Source organism: Podarcis pityusensis (genome assembly GCF_964106645.2).
Source record: "Podarcis pityusensis genome assembly, chromosome: 9".
Classification (NCBI taxonomy): domain Eukaryota; kingdom Metazoa; phylum Chordata; class Lepidosauria; order Squamata; family Lacertidae; genus Podarcis; species Podarcis pityusensis.
Window position 1 is genome coordinate 65,251,150 of NC_138034.1, and position 19,455 is coordinate 65,270,604.

The 19,455-nt window shown below is 44.5% G+C and overlaps 1 protein-coding gene across 1 annotated transcript in view; it reads left to right on the top strand.

The window, feature by feature from the left end:
* PRKG2 (protein kinase cGMP-dependent 2) overlaps positions 1-19,455 on the top strand; it is a 68,890-nt gene that overhangs the window by 16,965 nt on the left and 32,470 nt on the right. Inside the window, exons 3-6 of the mRNA XM_081020785.1 lie at positions 4,316-4,482; positions 9,054-9,167; positions 13,669-13,774; positions 17,552-17,615. Of these exons, the coding sequence (XP_080876911.1) occupies positions 4,316-4,482; positions 9,054-9,167; positions 13,669-13,774; positions 17,552-17,615 (451 nt within the window). The remainder of the gene's footprint in view (positions 1-4,315; positions 4,483-9,053; positions 9,168-13,668; positions 13,775-17,551; positions 17,616-19,455) is intronic.

Genomic DNA, 19,455 nt, shown 5'->3' on the forward strand with positions numbered 1-19,455 from the left:
GGCTGATGGGATTTCAAGTCCGCAACATCTGGAGGGTCACAGCTTCCCCCCTCCCGGCTTTTGCAAGAAGTCTACATAGCTTGAGTCATCTTAGTTTGGGGGGGGGGATAGGACTAAAGAGGGATGTGGTAAAGGTAAATTAAATGGTGTGTGGTATGGAAAAAAACAGAGTTTTTCTACCTTTTTCATAATACCAGAATATTCAGCCATTGTTTCTGACTGGAGATTCAGTACAGGCTAGAAGAAATGCTTATTCACATAGCTATGGGTGTGATAGAACTTGCTGACCCAGGATTTAGTGATGACCACCAGTTTTGATTGCAGTGGGTACCTTGGTTTAAGAACAGCCCTGTTTATGAATGATTCAGTTTACGAACTCCGCAAAACCAGAAGCAGTGTCCCCGTTTGCGAACTTTACCTCAGTCTAAGAATAGAATCCGAACAGTGGAAGGGCACTGGTGGCGGGAGGCCTTGTTAGGGAAAGCGTGTCTCGGTTTAAGAATGGTTTTGGTTTAAGAACGGACTTCTGGAACGGATTAAGTTCGTAAACCGAGGTACCACTGTACTTGAAAAAGGCACTAGGGTTACTTCCAGACAGCCTGATTATTGACCGTTTATCCTGACTAGTTAGCAGAAGGTTGTGGTGAGACTTGACATTGCCTTTATATTTTTCATTATTCATTCTGGTTTGTTTTCACAGGGGGTTGTTGACGTTGTGTCAAGGAAGTCCTACACTTCCCAGTGCATTTTCCTATCCCCTTGTCCCTTTCAAAAAAGGGGGAGCAGTGAAATGCATTTTCTCCAAAAATGCTCCAAATCAGTTGGCACAACCCGAATTTCCCAGCATGTGTTTGAATTCCACCCCTAAATAGCAACAGCCTTGAAGCCCCCATACAGACGAATGGAGGATAGATACATCAATGGCAGCTTATCATATTATGACTGTGTGCAAGCTCTATGTTCAAAGGCCAGGGAGCTCCAGCTGCTGGGGAAAACAACAAGAGAGGGTTGTTGCCTTCATGAGTTGCTTTCGAGTTTCTCAGAGGCAAAACAGGATGCTGAAGATGGATTTTTGGTCCGACCCAACAGGGCTGCTTCTTAGGAGAGCACAGGCAAGTGTCTGCTCTAAGGTGAAAAGATTGCAAAAACACAGAATCCACATTGCTTTGGCATTGCAAATTCTAAAAGCTGCCAAAAGCAATGTACAGGTAATTTGACGAAAGCATTGCTAATATCTGTAAGTCAGTCTGCTGTTTCAGAGCAGTGTACCATTCTGATGGAACCATGGGCTGGATGCAATTCCACAAGTCCTGCTAGCACAATGGGACTTCCCCACCTTCTCCTCTTCCCACACCCTTCCCAAATCTGTTTGGGAGGTTCAGGAGAACTCCCAGAGCATTGCATAGAGCAGGGATGTCCAACAGGTCGATCGCGATCTACTTGTTAATCCCTGTGAGGTTTTGGTCGATCACAGTCGATCGTTGGTCCCCTTCCAGCCCCGCCCCCTCATCCCACCCCACCTTCCATTGTGGAGAACGGAAGACTGAGTTTACAAACCAAGGCTGTTTTTCCACCAGTAATCATTCGGTGATGAAAACTCATTTGGTGAGTTGCTATCTTTGACCACAAAATAATGTAAAAATGTTACGCCCCCCCCAAAGCTAAGCAACTTATGCCTCCCGAACTCCCAATAAAATGGGGCCTTTCCCCTCCCTAAAAAAGTTCAACAACTTTTACCTGAACCCCCCCAAAACAGAGGTAGATCGCTGCCAGTTTTTAACTCTGTGAGTAGACTGCAGTCTCTTGGAGGTTGGCCACCCCGGCATAGGGCACTGAGAGCAAAGATCATTCCATCTTGCAGGCGGAAATGATTGCACTTGTTGGAGATTTGTGAAAGTCACTTCACCATACCTCAACCCGTGGGATGTATCAGCAGAGGATTCAGAGCCCCAGCAGCAGGGGCGCATGGAGGGGGGTGGGGGTGGTTCACCCCGGGTGCCACCTGGGGGTTTGTTGGCAAGATGGTACACTGCCTCCCCCCAGCTGTAGAGCGGCTGAGGGTGCCCATGCTTTCAGTATGGGCGCCGCTCAAGCACCGTCTGTATGGGCTGCCGCTCGAGCTCCTTCCATACGGGCACCGCGCATGCGCAGTCTGTACAGGCTGCCACGCATGTGTCCATATAGGCACCGCGCGTGTGCCACCAGGCAGTTTACCCACCCTTCGGTGCCCTGCACCGGGTGCCGAAGAGGTTTCCTTCGCCACTGCCCAGCAGAGTCTTCAGAGATTTCTAGCTCCCAGCAGAATAACTTCTTCCAAAATCCCCCCGTTAAGGGGAAAACTCCTTTCCCACAAAGTGTTTATTGTCCCCAAGTGCAAGACAAAGCTAAACACTACTGTCTACTGTATGCAGTTCTTCTGGTCTTTGAAGGAAAAATACACATGTACAGACAGATTCACTAACACAGTCACCATGCTAGCTTACGTTGCTGTGTAAAACCCATAGATTCTTCCCCTGACTCTCACAGATTCAGAGTCAGATGTCGACAGCGAACAGGACAGGGCATGGACAAGACATGCACCAGGACATAATGAAAGCAGTGCCCTAGAGACTATTATACCTATTTCTAATTGTAGGCATATTTCCTGAACCAATGGAAAAACTCAGCATGACCTCGCTGGTTTTGCTATGGTAACCCAGTACACCTGGCACCCTTATCGCAGAACATCCAAGCATGGGGGGATGTGCTCCTAAAGACATGAGACCAAGCACTGTGTACATCAACCCATTGTTCACATTACACCAACAGCACTGATGGAACAATCTTCTTAGCGCTACATTGAGTTCCATTGCATGCAACTTCAGCCAGATTTCACATTTGATAAATTACAACAACAGTCCTGTTCTTACTTCTTAATCATATGGTCCAATCTTCTGAATCTCATCATGGAGCCAACAAAAATGTAATCTCTGTGTGTGTGTGTTTGTGTATGCTTCCACACTGTAAGTATTTTTGGGAAAGGATTCGGCTGCAACAAATGGCACAACAAATTTTCCAGCCCACATTGCTGAGCTGAGTCCCTGGCATACCCTGTTTGAAGGACCAGGCAGCAAGTGATGTGACAGGCTTCAGCCTGAGACCTTAGAGAATTGGCGGAAATGACTGGCAGAATCCGAGACCAGGGAGAAGAGTCAGTGAAAGAAGACTGGAAGAAATTTAAAGAATATTTACAGAAATATTATAAAATTAAGGAATTTTAGAAGGATGTTGGATAGAAATTAAGTGGTTTCCAGCTGTAATGCTTTAAGAGATACGAAAAAAGGCTTACAAATGGGTAAAAGCTTAATGGTAAGGATTTGCTGAACTAACAAATTGAACTGGAATACAAAAAAGGGAGGTACGAGGAGGTCCGGGGAAATAAGTGCAAGGAAGATAGGTTATGGAAAATTAACGTGTTTTTAACTGTTTTATTTTGTATGTTTCTTTTTATTCTCTACTGTTTTGTTATATCTTAAAAACTTTATATATTTTTTTCTGTATTCTGTATTTTCCGGTATTTTTTGAAACTTTAATAAATATCATTAAAAAAAAAAAAAATAGAGATCTGCTGCCAGTAGAGATGGAGGGCAGGGCAGGGGGGACAGGATTCAATACAGGTCACATTTAAACCAGAATGTATCAGAGCTGCACTTCCTGAAACAGCATGAGAATCAAAACACAGCCATCCTCCAAAACTCACACTTTTCCAAATGCTGGGATGCAGTTCTCCAGCTGATCAGTGTTTACAGAAATGCATATGTTAGGGGAATGTGCGTATCAAAATGCACATGTTTGTGAAACGACAAACAAAAAAATGCATTATATTAGGAGAATATATGCACGCGAAAAACATGCACTCTAGTCAAAACTGTGGGCAGAATTGTCTTCAGCAGGAGAAAATCACACTAAAATACTGAAGAATCTTCCCGAGGATTTAAAAACGACAACAGCACCCTGCAAACCGCTGCAGAAATGTGGAGGACTGAATTTATAATGGGGAAATCGAGAAACTTAAGAGAATTGAAATCTACAGATCCTCCCATCCCTAGCTCAGGCAGTGCTGGGCTAGATGGACAAATGCTTAAGCAACAACTTCCTATGTGCTGAATGTTTTAGGTTGCAGAGAAAAATGTAAACTACTTTCATGGGCACTGGACTGTGAATACCATGATGGGGGGAATAAGTTGTGCATAATGCAATCCATTTATATGCTGCAAATGAATGTGACTTTTGCCTTCCTTTCTTTCTCTCCTCTCTCTGGTTTACTGAATATAAGTGAGAAAAAGCTCATCACAGATGCCCTGAGTAGAAACCAATTTCTGAAGAGGCTGGACCCGCAGCAGATCAGAGATATGGTGGAATGTATGTATGGGAGAACATACCAGCAAGGGAGCTACATAATCAAACAAGGAGAGCCTGGCAACCATATATTTGTACTGGCAGGTTAGTAAACCACATTAAGTTGTTCATTTAAACGGCTAGCACTGGGAATTTTGCTGCTTAGACCTGGAATGAACTTGCCATTCTGCAATCCTAGCCCCGCTTACCTGGGTGTGAGTCCTGTTGAATTAAGGAGGACTTGCTTCTGAGTAGATATTGTTGGGTTGAAATAAACGACAGATGAATGGCAAGTGTCATATGGGAGGCATCTCTCGAGCATGTCTCGGAGAGTCCCTTTTATTGAATATTACAGCATTGCCACATATGTGCTTGTTGCTGATTGGTTAACACAAATACAATGCAAAGGTTGAATATAGGCATTAATCATCAATAGATTAAAGGTTGGGAAAGGGAACACATGGTTAGACAGGTATGAAATCCTCCTTGTTAAACTATTACTAGTGATTAATAATAAACAATTACTAATGATTGATATTGCATGACTTGAAAAAGCATAACAATCGCATTCCGTAGATGTGGTCAACAATGCGTTAAGAACAGGTCAGGGTATGATTAACTCAATGTGAACTGAACATTCCTAGACTCATGTGCAAAGGCAGAACTTCCCATCAAGATATGGTTAAACTCTTAATCTCAGGGTTGTGGGTCCAAGCCCCATGCGGGGCAGAAGATTCCTGCATTTCAGGGGATGGACTAGATGATCCTTCTGGCCCCCTCCAATTCTACAATTCTGAATTTTATTATTACGGTCACAGACTAGTTCCAGCTCACTTACAATATCATAAAACACAACAGGAATACATTGAGTCGCAATTGGGTATTACAGAGACAATTCAGATATAGCGGCAGTTAAAAATATATATTAAATCTTGATCACTAAAATATAACCTAAAATTGTCATTTAAAACCTTAATCATTTTGGTAGTACAGCTTGTTCCCTAGGTTTTTTGGCAGTCACACAGAATTTGGCCACCCTTAGTGTGATCTTTTGAATTATGGTGCTGAAGGAGACTCTTGAGAGTCCCATTGACTGCAAGAAGATGAAACGTATCCATCCTTAAGGAAGTCAGGCCTGAGTGCTCACTGGAAGGACAGATCGTGAAGCTGAGGCTCCAATACTTTGGCCACCTCATGAGAAGAGAAGACTCCCTGGAAAAGACCCTGATGTTGGGAAAGATGGAGGGCACAAGGAGAAGGGGACGACAGAGGACAAGATGGTTGGATAGTGTTCTCGAAGCTACAAACATGAGTCTGACCAAACTGCGGGAGGCAGTGGAAGACAGGAGTGCCTGGCGTGGTCTGGTCCATGGGGTCATGAAGAGTCGGACACGACTAAACGACTAAACAACAACAAGCGTGATCTCTAGATCCTTGTCCTCTACCAGGAGTTTTAGACATTGAAGTTCGGACCCGTTTGGAGATTTTTGAATAACAGGAGTGATAAATACTGAGCGTATATCCCCATAGAAACGGCAGCGTAACAAGACATGAGAGACAGTTTCTACCTCCATCAAGCCGCAGGAGTAGACTCAGTCCACGTATGGTTTACCCTCAAATCTGCCCTGCAATAAGGCAGCACGTTGAATCTAGCGAGGGTAAATGACCGTCTGTATTTGGGTATTTGTAATTTTGACAAATAATTTTCTGGGGTAAACCCTCTCCCATTATCTTTTATTGCTGGGTGTTTATTCATCTCACTCATGTGGCATTACTCTACAATTCTATGATTCTAAGATGGCAGCCCAGATGGAAGATAGGGCTTCCAGCATCCATCTCCTCGATAGTTTACAACAGGGCAATCCTTTCGTCCATGCAAACTGCACACTGTGTCTGAACCCAGAAGTTCCATTAGCTACTGTGGCCAGCGATGTTTCTAGGCACATCAACTATTATTTATGGCCGCAAGAGGAGCAATGCGATGCTTGTGATAATGTGTGTTGTGCTTTAAGTGCCTTCCTACCTCATCCATCCATCACAGCAGCCCTACGAGATGAGTCAATATTATTATCTGTTTATAAATGGCCAGCTGGATATCCCACCTTTCCCCATCCCAGAAATGCTCACAAGAATTATGAATACAGCTTTCCCTTTTTATTTCTCCCACTACCTGACCGCTAAATCCATCTAGCCTTTTCCACGAGCTGCTTGCCGCCCCTTTGTCTCGTCGTCTGGTTTGGCCACTCTTTGCAAGGCTACACCGGATACTCTGACCTCGCTAATGATCAGGGTTCCAATGCCTCAAGCAGCCAAAACATTACAGTGGTACCTCGGGTTACATACGCTTCAGGTTACAGATGCTTCAGGTTAGAGACTCCGCTAACCCAGAAATAGTACCTCGGGTTAAGAACTTTGCTTCAGGATGAGAACAGAAATCGTGCTCCGGCAGTGTGGCAGCAGCAGGAGGCCCCATTAGCTAAAGTGGTGCTTCAGGTTAAGAACAGTTTCAGGTTAACAACGGGCCTCCGGAGTGATTTAAGTCCTTAACCTGAGGTACCACTGTATGCCCCATTGAATTCAGTGGTACTTACTTCTGAGAAGGCGTAGCTCAGATTTTCCCAACACCCCGATTCATTGTTGTGCTAAAAGCCTGCTTGTGAGCTGCTGCTGCTGCTTCTTCTTCTTCTTCTTCTTCTTCTTCTTCTTCTTCTTCTTCTTCTTCTTCTTCGTTTATACCCTGCCCATCTAGCTGGGTTTCACCAGCAATTCTGGGTGGCTCCCAACTGAATATTATTATTATTATTATTATTATTATTATTATTATTATTAAAGCAATAAAACCTCAAACATTAAAAACTTCCCTAAACAGGGCTGCCTTCAGATGTCTTCTAAAAGTCAGATAGTTGTTTATTTCCTTGACATCTGATGAGAGGGCGTTCCACAGGGCAGGCGCCACTACCGAGAAGGCCCTCTGCCTGGTTCCCTGTAACCTCAGTTCTCGCAGTGAGGGAATCACCAGAAGGCCCTCGGAGCTGGACATCAGTGTCTAGGCTGAATGATGGGGGTGGAGATGCTCCTTCAGGTATACTGAGCTGAGGCCGTTTAGGGCTTTAAAGGTCAGCACCAACACTTTGAATTGTGCTCGGAAACATACTGGGAGTCAATGTAGGTCTTTCAAGACCAGTGTTGTGTGGTCTCAGCGGCCGCTCCCAGTCATCAGTCTAGCTGCCTCATTCTGGATTAGTTGTAGATTCCGGGTCACCTTCAAAGGTAGCCCCACGTAGAGCGCATTGCGGTAGTCCAAGCAGGAGATAACCAGAGCATGCACCACTCTGCCACTGGGGCATATAAAGGCTAATCCTGCAGGGCTCCTCTTTTTACAATATGGGAACTAAACTGCACTGCAAGGCTAATGTCTGGGGTGAGACTGTGGGGCAGATTCAACTCCTTCACCCCTATACCCCATTTTGACATTCACAATGAGGCAGGCAGGCACACTTTGCCAAGATGTGTGCTTAAATAAACATGGTTGCTGCCGTCACATTTTGTTTGACCTTTGGTGCAATTAACTCTGCCATAGTTCTAGCTGAGTCGATAGCTGAATCGAGTTACTCCTAATTAAACCAGTGAAATCAATACTAGGGAGGAAATAGCGCCCCTGAACATGGCGTTAAGAGCAAAGCTGTCCTTTCCTCCTAAAAAAAGGTTCGCCTCTAATTTCCACTGGCACTTCCAATATTAGAACCATTGTTTAATGTGTAGCACAATAGCTATTTTGTGGACAGTGTGCTTGTGATCTATTCGACTTTTTAGCCTCGAGGGAAACAATTGCAAAGAAACACACAGACATGTTCAGAGATCACCTGCACATGAAATCTTGCCGTTAGCTGAAAGGAGGAATAAAGTTTTGGATGCAGAAGGCGGTAAAATATTGTTAACTCTAATAAAATCCATTTTTCAACGAATATATAAAAAAAAAGGTGTAAAAGAAATTGCCCGGAGCAGAATCTTCATGGAGAGGTTGTAATTTATCTTGCCGTATATATTGAAAACTGGGCGTAGAGCTCATCTAGGGGTTTTAAGCTTTAGGCTTTAAAATCCGTTGAGATTTATTCTAAGTTCCCAGTTCTAAACTGCTAGGGATAGTTCACACTAACACTGAAGTACTAGCTAAGATATTAGATTACCTGGCTGTCTGGGGTTTTTTGGCGGGCGGTTATGTTTTATATCCTGGGACGCGGGTGGCGCTGTGGGTAAAAGCCTCAGCGCCTAGGGCTTCCCAATCGAAAGGTCGGCAGTTCGAATCCCCGCAGCGGGGTGCGCTCCCGTTGTTCGGTCCCAGCGCCTGCCAACCTAGCAGTTCGAAAGCACCCTCGGGTGCAAGTAGATAGCTTACTAGCGGGAAGGTAAACGGCATTTCCGTGTGCGGCTCTGGCTTGCCAGAATAGCTTTGTCACGCTGGCCACATGACCCAGAAGTGTCTCCGGACAGCGCTGGCCCCTGGCTTCTTGAGTGAGATGGGCGCACAACCCTAGAGTCTGTCAAGACTGGCCCGTACGGGCAGGGGTACCTTTACCTTTACCTATGTTTTATATAAAAGTGACTGTAGGAACCCGCCTCGTAGCTAGTCAGCAAAATTGCGCACCATTTTTGATGCTGTCTTTTTCTCCCCGCAGAAGGCAGGTTGGAAGTCTTTCAGCAAAACAAACTTCTCTCTTCGATTCCTGTGTGGACAGCGTTTGGGGAGCTGGCCATTTTGTACAACTGCACAAGGACGGCCTCAGTGAAAGGTGTGTGCACTTAATCCCTCGAAATTTTGCAAAAGCAGAAAAGCAACCCTCTCCAGGCTGCTCTTTCCTGATAGAAGAGATTGTGGTGATGATGAGACAAACAGAGAAGAGCCGTACAGTGGCCATGTGGGGGTCTTGAGAGCCAGTGTGGTGTAGTGGTTAAGAGCGGTAGTCTCGTAATCTGGGGAACTGGGTTCGCGTCTCTGCTCCTTCACATGCAGCTGCTGGGTGACCTTGAGCCAGTCACACTTCTCTAAAGTCTCTCAGCCCCACTCACCTCACAGAGTGTTTGTTGTGGGGGAGGAAGGGAAAGGAGAATGTTAGCCACTTTGAGACTCCTTAAAGGGAGTGAAAGGCAGGATATCAAATCCAAACTCTTCTTCTTCTTCTTCTTCTTCTTCTTCTTCTTCTTCTGAGACAAAACCTGCAGCTTTGGGTTTGATGCTGCACAGCAAGGATGAGGAGCCAGATGTTGTTGAACTCTCATTAGCACCAGTGAGCATAACCAATAGCCAGCTAGCTGTCGTCCAACAACAGCTGAAGGACCCCAGGTTCCCCATTCCTGCTGTAGAGATTCTGAAGCACACCATCTGGTCGTCTCTAGCTATGGCTGCGAGGCCTTGGGCAGTGGAGGTTGGTGGAACAAGCAGTTGTGAGGGGATTTAGCAAATGGAATTCCAAAACTGGAGCAGCAGTTTGTGAGTGAAAGGGCAAAACAAGGTAGATCAGGGCTAGAGATGGGCAAATCTGTCAGTTTCAGTTTCTCAGTTTTTCAGCCCTCCACATTTCCACCTCAGTTTGCAAATTTATTTATTTTCTTTTTAAAAAGTCCCCCTGAAAATTCATCAGCATTCTAGTGCAAATTTCTCCCAGCATACCTCTTTTTTGATGCAGTTTTGCCTAATATGCAAATTTGTGCAAAGCGTATTTTCCCTAATAAATATTAGGGAATGTTAATATTTTCTCTAATATAATGCACGTTTGCATGTCATTTTCAGTAATATATGCATTTATATGCAATTAACATATGCATTTTAGTATGCATTATATGACTGGAGAACCGCTCTGCAAAATTCAGAGGAGTGCAAATTTTGAAAGCCGGCTGCATTTCAGTTCGCGCATTGTTTTGGGAAGTGTGATTTTGGTGGGTTCACCTTTAAATGATGCGGGTGGCGCTGTGGGTTAAACCACAGAGCCAAGGACTTGCTGATCAGAAGGTCGGTGGTTCGAATCCCCGCGACGGGGTGAGTTCCCGTTGCTCGGTCCCTGCTCCTGCCAACCTAGCAGTTCGGAAGCACGTCAAAGTGCAAGTAGATAAACAGGTACCACTCCAGCGGGAAGGTAAATGGCATTTCCGTGCGCTGCTCTGGTTCACCAGAAGCGGCTTAGTCATGCTGGCCACATGACCCGGAAGCTGTGCGCCGGCTCCCTCGGCCGATAAAGTGAGATGAGCGCCGCAACCCCAGAGTCGGTCACGACTGGACCTAATGGTCAGGGGTCCCTTTACCTTTATCTTTAAATGAGAACTGAATCAAACTGAATCAAATTTTGGCTCTGTCCCTAATCAGGGAAGGCAGACGGACAAATATATGTGTCAGGCAGGCAGAGGCTAATCCAATAGGTGTGGAAAAACATCCCAGTAGTTTCCCATGACATGTTCCCAAACAAGACCTGGGAATGTTACATACAGAGGGATCTGATTGATGCATCATTTTCACTCTTGGATATGTGAATTCCAATAAAGAGGTTCCTACTGTCTGCTCTGAAGTAGCAACAGTTCCCTTCTCTGGCCTGTTGGTCAGTGCATTGGCCCAGAACTCCTAGCTCCAGAAGCCTAGTTAGATTCTTGAAGGGAAAAAGTAGGCCCTGAGGATCTTTTTGCGTGTTGAGCAGACGCAATTCATATTCAGAAAAGCGGCACGGAACAATTTCTGCTAATCTCATACAAGAGGCAGCACCATGCAGATTAGTTTATCTGCCATGACCACTTTCTATTTTGATTCTCGTTTGTTTTTTACGAAGTGCTCCTGGTTGTCAGCTCGTTACAGCCCCAGGTCAGGTTTTGAGCAATTTTTAGTGCATGTTAATTAGCAGCCTTTGTCAACGTTTCTCCTTAGCATCCTAAGCACAACTTAGATGTTATTAACTTCTGGGAAGTATGAAGATTTCGGGGGGGGGGGATTATTTGTATTTAGCAGCATGCATACATATTGCAGTGGGAATGAGAAGCCCTTTTGAGATTAGGGGGCAGCTTACCTTCTGGGCAATGTTCCAAGCGCCACACTCCAATGGCGAGCAATGCCAGAGGCAAAAATGGGTTGAGCAATAGGTGTCAATTTTACTTTTGTACAATGGGCCACTTTCTACACACACCTCTCTATCCTTCACCCAGGCAAGCAGGAGTCATTATCATATAAGAAAGGAATATTCTCCACAGTATTAATAAGAAGGACTGTCAGTTTGTTTATATTTTATTCTTTCTCTGAAAAGCTCAGAGCAAAATACCAAGGGGCTATTTCATCCTTCCCCATGTAGGGGTGGACTGTGGTAATATACATAGCTGTCAACTTTTCCCTTTTCTTGTGAGGAATCCTATTCAAAATAAGGGAGTTTCCCTTTAAAAAAGGGAAACATTGACAGCTATGGTAATATACCACCCTGTGCATTTGACACCCTACCCCCAGCCCTTGTGGCACCAGCTTAAGCTGGGCTTTGGGAAGGAGGCATGAGGCTCTGGCAGGATCCTAGAGCCCTCCCACCTCCTTCCTAAAGCTTGGTAAGAACTTGCCTGGCTTTGGGAAGGAGGAAGGAGGACTCTAGGACCCTGCCAGAGCCCTAATGCCTCCTTCCCAAAGCTGGGCAAGCGCTTACCCACTTACCAGGCTTTGAGAATGCACCCATCTTGGCTGCACACCCGGTGTGGCTGCAGGGCTCATACTGCTTTAAATCCATCTCTGCCCCACAGCAGCCCTATGTGGTAACTTAGACTGGGGGGCCAGGAATGGACAAAGGCCACTGGGCATAGGAGGAATGGTGGAGACCACCTCCCCAGCCTGACCCTTCGAGAGAAGAAGAAGACAGTTCTGAATTACAACTGGAGTTTGAGGGAGGTCACAGCTCAGAAGAAGATGAGGGGCAAAGTTGGGAAATAATGGGAGAGGCGGAGGGGGCAGAGCCGGAGCAGCTAGCTGACATGTTATCACTAGAAAGCATTCCAGACCCACCACCTCCCAGAACCTGGTGAGCCTTAAAAGTAGGAGAGCAAAGGGCTTGGAGACAGATGGCCCTAAGCGGCAACCATAGAGGGGGTGGTGCTGTTGACGAATATAATGATAATTAATAATAATTTATTATTTATACCCCGCCCATCTGGCTGAGTTTCCCCAGCCACTCTGGGCATCTCCCAGTCGAGTGTTAAAAACAATATAGCATTAAATATTAAAAACTTTCCTAAACAGGGCTGCCTTCAGATGTCTTTCAAAGATAGGATAGCTGCTTATTTCCTTCACATCTGAAGGGAGGGCGTTCCACAGGGCGGGCGCCACTACCGAGAAGGCCCTCTGTCTGGTTCCCTGTAACCTCACTTCTCGCAATGAGGGAACCGCCAGAAGGCCCTCGGCGCTGGATTTCAGTTTCCGGGCAGAACGATGGGGGTGGAGATGCTCCTTCAGGTATACTGGGCCGAGGCCGTTTAGGGCTTTAAAGGTCAGCACCAACACTTTGAATTGTGCTCAGAAACGTACTGGGAGCCAATGCAGATCTCTCTGCATTGAGGAAGTTAGGAGAGAAGGGGGTTGGAGCTTTACTGGGAGCAATGCCATTATCCCAAGAGGCTGCATTTCTAGGCCTTTCTCTGTGAATATTGAATAAAAAGCAGTTGGTAAGAACTTTCCTTGTCTTCACCGTTCTTGGCAACCTGCTGTGGGGATTGGATCCTCTGACGCCTGACACCCATTTGAACACTATTTTCCTTATCCTTGCACTTTAACTCAGGGGTAGCTATTGAGGTGCCTCCCAGTTTTTGTTGGACTCCAGTTCCCATAAACCTCACTCAGCAATCAAGGGTGATGAGACTAGTAGTCCCGCAAAATCTGAGATGCATCACCTTGGATCTGTCCCCTTGGAAGGCTCTGAGCTATTGTTAGTTCTTTACTATGAAATCCTGCTGAGAATGCCAATTATTCATTTACAGCATTTATAAGCTGTGCTGGAATAGAAATTGTCCAGGGTGAAACATGAGCAGTTGCTGTGTAAAATCATATCATCACACCAGCGAGGTGTGAAGCCGCCGGTTGCAGCTTCCCTCGCTGACAATTTCTGCTAGGAGAAGGTGATGCAAAAATCCCACTGTGAGTGTGACTGCATTCTCAGTCTCACGAAGAACCTCAGTCAATGTGCTCACTTCGGTGGATTTGCACTGGGTGTACCGGGGTGACTTTTTGTATGCTGTAGAATTGTTTAGCTTCTTAATTTTGCTTTTCTTCCCCACTTGTTCCTAAAGCTGTCACCAGCGTGAAAACATGGGCATTAGACAGAGAGGTTTTCCAGAATATAATGAGGAGGACAGCACAAGCAAGGCATGATCAATACAGAAACTTCCTCAGAAGGTAAACAAAGCATACACTTGTTTTCTCAGAATAGATTTATTGCTGCATTTAGTGGGGAGAGTCTGGTGCATTTAGATACATTGACTTCATTTAGGCATGATGCTACACTGTGGTTTACTATTAGGAGAATCCCCCTAGCTTGACCTGAGCTTGCAGCCTTTCCATGGCTGTGAGGAGGAAGTCAGAAGCTACCAATTCTGTTTTATATTAACCACTGTTCAGCGTGTCATCTGAACCCTAAACTGTGGTTAAATTTAACTGTGGTCAATGAAAAAATGCCAGCTTCCTAAACTACAGTGGTACCTCGGGTTAAGTACGTAATTCGTTCCGAAGGTCTGTTCTTAACCTGAAACTGTTCTTAACCTGAAGCACCACTTTAGCTAATGGGGCCTCCTGCTGCCGCCGCACCTCCAGAACATGATTTCTGTTCTCATCCTGAAGCAAAGTTCTTAACCCGAGGTACTATTTCTGGGTTAGCGGAGTCTGTAACCTGAAGCGTATGTAACCCGAGGTACCACTGTACTCAGATGATATGGCAAGCTATGGTTAATGAAAAACAGAAGTGATTGCTTCTGAATTCATCCTCGGGGCAATGGCAGAAAAGGGTGGAACTCAGGGGGAAGATTATGCTCATAACATTAAATTAGCTTGGCAGCACTTCCAGATTGCTGCTGTTTTGGGGTGGGATTCAGACACATAATGCACAATTACTGTTTATTGGGATGTCTTGCACAAAAATCCTTCTCCCCACAAATATTGGACTTTTTGTGAAAATGAAAATGATGGGAAAATTTACTGGATAGTGCATCAATGCTTGCTTTGACACATTGTCTGCAAACAAATCAGAATGAATGCTCCGTAAATTAGGGTTGCCATATGTCCTCTTTTTCCAGGACACATCCTCTTTTACATGCGTATGTAAAATAAGAGTCGTCACAGCGATCCATAGTTAAAAGTAGAAGTTGGCAAATGTGTCCTCTTTTTTGCTCTTCAAAATACGGCAACCCTACATTAAATAGTCCACATTGTCTTGACTCCCTGCAAACGAATCTGGATGAATGTTGAATAAACAGGTCATCTGGAAGAAGCCTAACTGTATATTATTGAAAATAAGCAGAGATCCAAGATTATCAGTCAGTCATTCAATCCTCTTGTTTTTAGATGGCAGAGCCTTGGGACAGATTGCCAAGTAAAACTTCTCTAGCAATTCAGATTTGAATGTTTTTATTTAATTCCTTACTGCAAGCTGCTTTGACATCAAGTACCCACTTAATGCCTCACTGATTGCGGGTGAAGTATCTGCAAGTCTGCCATGGACATTTACTGATTTCAATTACATCTATATTTAGTAAATAAAGTCAATGAGGCAGACACAGCAATATGTCTTGAGAGCAGGCTTGCTGACTGAGAAAATTTTATTTACAGAATTTCTTGCTGGCCTTAGGGCAGGTTACTATAACACAATGGTACAGTATTAAAATCAGATTGAAAATTGTATTAGAAGGCCAGATTTCTTGCAGGTATTTTGATTTTCTCTTGTAGCCCACAACTTGTATGGCTCTATATTCAGAGATAGAAAGGCTATCAGTGACAATGTTCTCCTTCCATTGTATGCTTCAGAATACCAGTTGCTGGAAATCACAAGGAGAGTGCTGTTGCCCTCAGGTTTTGCTCAGGGGTTTCCTGTAGGCATCCGGGCTTCGAATCCACGGTACTGAGATCAAGAATCTAATGCTCTACTAACTGAGCTATCCTCTACCATATCTGATCCAGATATGATCAGATCTGATTCAGACGGGCTGGTGTTTTGATGCAGCGATACCAAAGAAGGATGTCATGAATGCCAGAATGACCAACTCTAGTGCTTTATTAAAGAAAGGTGTAAACTTACAACAAAGCAAGCAGGAAAACCCCCCTGTCTTTACAGACACAGCACGGACACCGCAACAGGGAGAGGTTGTTGCGACTTGCCCTCACCCAGGCAAATGTGTACAGTGTTACCTCTGGTTACGTACTTAATTCGTTCCGGAGGTCTGTTCTTAACCTGAAACTGTTCTTAACCTGAAGCACCACTTTAGCTAATGGGGCCTCCCGCTGCTGCTGCGCTGCCGCTGCCCGATTTCTGTTCTCATCCTGAAGCAAAGTACTTAACCTGAAGCACTATTTCTGGGATAGCGGAGTCTGTAACCTGAAGCATATGTAACCTGAGGTACCACTGTATAGTGGTACCTTGGTTCTCAAACTTAACCCATTCCAGTAGTCCATTTGACTCCTGAAACTGTTTGAAAACCAAGGCACAGCTTCTGATTGGCTGCAGGAGCTGCGTGTCAGACGTTCGGCTTCCAAAAAATGTTCGCAAACCAGAACACTTACTTCCGGGTTTGTGGCATTCGGGAGCCAATTTGTTCAGCAACTAAGCCATTTGGAAACCAAGGCACCACTGTACATTGCTCATACAAAGATCAACATACGTCAGCTTGGCCAGAACTTTCCATCAGTCCATGCGGGCATAAGTGGCAACTATTCAAGGCAGACGAAAAGCTACATTCTCTGGGCCAAGAGCCCAGCATTCCAGGACCCCCAGATAAGCATAGCACCAAAGCATGTCAATTAGCGTATATCCACACAAGTGAATATAAACTTATATATGAGCTCATTCTTATAACTACCAAATAGTTTTGGGATTATCTTGACTACCAAGATGGAGTCTACAGGCCTTCTGGGACAGTCTCAGCTTTGGGTCAAGTCAGCTGTTCTTACGTGATGCTCCTTTTATATATTGTTCAAAGCATTTCAAGTATGTGTGTGGGCTTGTGCAGGGAAGAGAATTTCAGGGCCAAATTACATGCGATATTAGCTTGTCCCTCCAAAATAAGAGGACAATATTAAGCACACTTGCTTTTAATATGCGACTAACCTCAGTAGGACGCGGGTGGCGCTGTGGGTTAAACCACAGAGCCTAGGACTTGCTGATCAGAAGGTCGGCGGTTCGAATCCCCGTGATGGGATGAGCTCCTGTTGCTCGGTCCCAGCTCCTGCCAAGCTAGCAGTTCGAAAGCACGTCAAAGTGCAAGTAGATAAATAGGTACCACTCCTGCGGGAAGGTAAACGGTGTTTCCGTGTGCTGCTCTGGTTCGCCAGAAGCTGCTTAGTCATGCTTGCCACATAACCTGGAAGCTGTCTGCAGACAAATGCCGGCTCCCTCAGCCTATAGAGCGAGATGAGCGCCACAACCCCAGAGTCATCTGTGACTGGACCTAATGGTCAGGGGTCCCTTTACCTTTAACCTCAGTAGATCTCTTATTTCTGTCACAACTATTTAGTGACATATCTCTTTAAGTAAGCAGGTAACTTAAATAATAACAATATATTCCATTATAACTACATGGTGTTGAAAGCACTGAAAAACACATTTTTCAGGGGTATATTTTCAATTATTTAGCTCACGTTGGTTCTCCTGTGCTACTGCTAAGCCTTATATCAGTAGCCCCTACCTGAGCATCATTCACTTGCTCTTTTAGTCGCTTGGATAATTTCTGTTTTGAGAGTTATCATGCATAATATCCTTTTGGATTGGGAGAAGTATTCATTTTATTTAGGTCATAAAATTTATACACCACTTGATTGTAAGAACCCTAAAATGTAACAATAACTAAAGAGAACCCAGCTACCCCAACAATAAATGTCTACAGCAGGAAAGCTGAAACTGTGTATAGGAGTTGAAACTCTACATACAAGTTGAATTAAATGCAATCCTTTGATATTTATCTTTCAAAGTGTTTCTCTGCTGAAGAATCTACCTGAAGATAAACTGACAAAGATTATAGACTGCTTGGAAGTGGTAAGTAGTTTTATACCCAGTGGCACGGGCTTCCAATGAGATCTCTTGTATTCTGTTTTAAAGCTTCAGGAAAAATCCTATATGACAGACAGCAGTTAACCTGGGATTATGTGGTATAAAATAATGTGTTGTAGATTCACATCCACTTTAAGTAACTGGCAGAATTCAGCTGGTGCCCTCCAAAAGGGCTTTTGATCCTGCAGTGCCTCTGGAAAATCAGCTCCAGAGAGTTGAGGGGACTCTCTGGAAGAGGATAGAAAGTGGGCCACACTTTCAGTAGAAGGTGGCATGGGGGGGCCAAGGGAAGGGAAGATTGGAAAAATACTCCTCTTCTGTTAGTGGATGCTTCCATTGGATCAAAAACCTTTTGATCAAGAGTTCAAGGGCACTAATTGGTTGTGCTCTCATTGCCGCATGGGAAATGGGCAGATTTTGCTGTCTATTCCTATATATGTTTACTCGGAGGTTGGGGACACACTCCCTAATAAGCAGGTATAGAACAGTAGGCCAAGTGGCTGAACTTTAATGAAAATCACCAAATATTCCAGAAGAGCAAGACTATGTCCTACCTGTGGCACTGGAAAGTCAGCATGTTAGTAGGACAGCTAAGCCTAGTTAGTTATGATAATTTTCTATTCGCAGAGCTGCTGTTTTTATGTTGGGGAATATTTCAAAAATTGCAGTTGCACAAAGAAGTGATGACTGACGGTGTGGGAAATCTGTTTTTAGCTGACTGTAGTGTGGTCACAAAAATGACCATATTACTGGGCTTGTGTTTCTCAGACAGTGACCACATCCACATCATATATCAAGAGCAGTGCAGCACAATTTAAATAATAATAATATTTATTTATTTATTCATATATACAGACAGACATACATACATACATACATACCCCCACCCATCTGGCTAGGTTTCCCCAGCCATTCTGGGTGGCTTCCAACAAAATATTAAAATATAATAATTCATCAAATATTAAAAGCTTCCCTAAACAGGGCTGCCTTCAGACGTCTTCTAAAAGTCAGGTAGTAGTTTATTTCTTTGACATCTGAACTAACAGAACTGTACAACAGGGGCAAAGCAACTGGTTATATACATTTCTGAAGGCCTGGGCCACTCCCACTCCACAGAGCGGGCAGGCGCCACCACCGAGAAGGCCCTCTGCCAGGTTCCTGGTTTTAAACTATCATGGCTATGATTCCTGGTTTTAAACTATCATCCCAAAGAATCATGGGAACCGCAGTTTGTTAAGAGTTGTTCCCCTCAAAATGCTTCAGTTCCCAGAGTGGTTTAGCAATCAATCCTTCTTCCCAGGGAATTCTGGGAATCATAGCTTTGTGTGGGGAATAGGGGTCTCCTAACAACTTTCAGCACCGTTAACAAGCTACAGTTCCCAGGATTCCACAAAGCTAAAGTGGAATTCTGCTGTTTTAAATGTATCGCAAGGATGCGGTCAGTAACACCCGCAAATCACATCGCTTGCGGCGAGAAGCATGTGGATTTTGCTGTTCCAAGAAGACTTTGTGCGTGCGAGCCCCAAGGAGCGCTTAAAATAGCTCTTGACATTATGGCAATTATCTGTAACGAAATACTTGCTGTGATGAAACTTATGGAAGCCAGCCTTTCCTCCTCTGTGTATCAAGTAACCAGAATTAATGGAGTAGCGATAGTGACTGATAAAAACTGTACAGAGCTGTCTAGAACAAATACTAGATTTTTCTCTTCACTGCTCAGTTTTCCTTCTTTAGTTATAAAAATATAACAAGATCCTGCAACTGGAATAATTATTTGAAACCTAAAATTATTAGTAGGGTTTTTATTCCTTTGCTCTTGCTTATG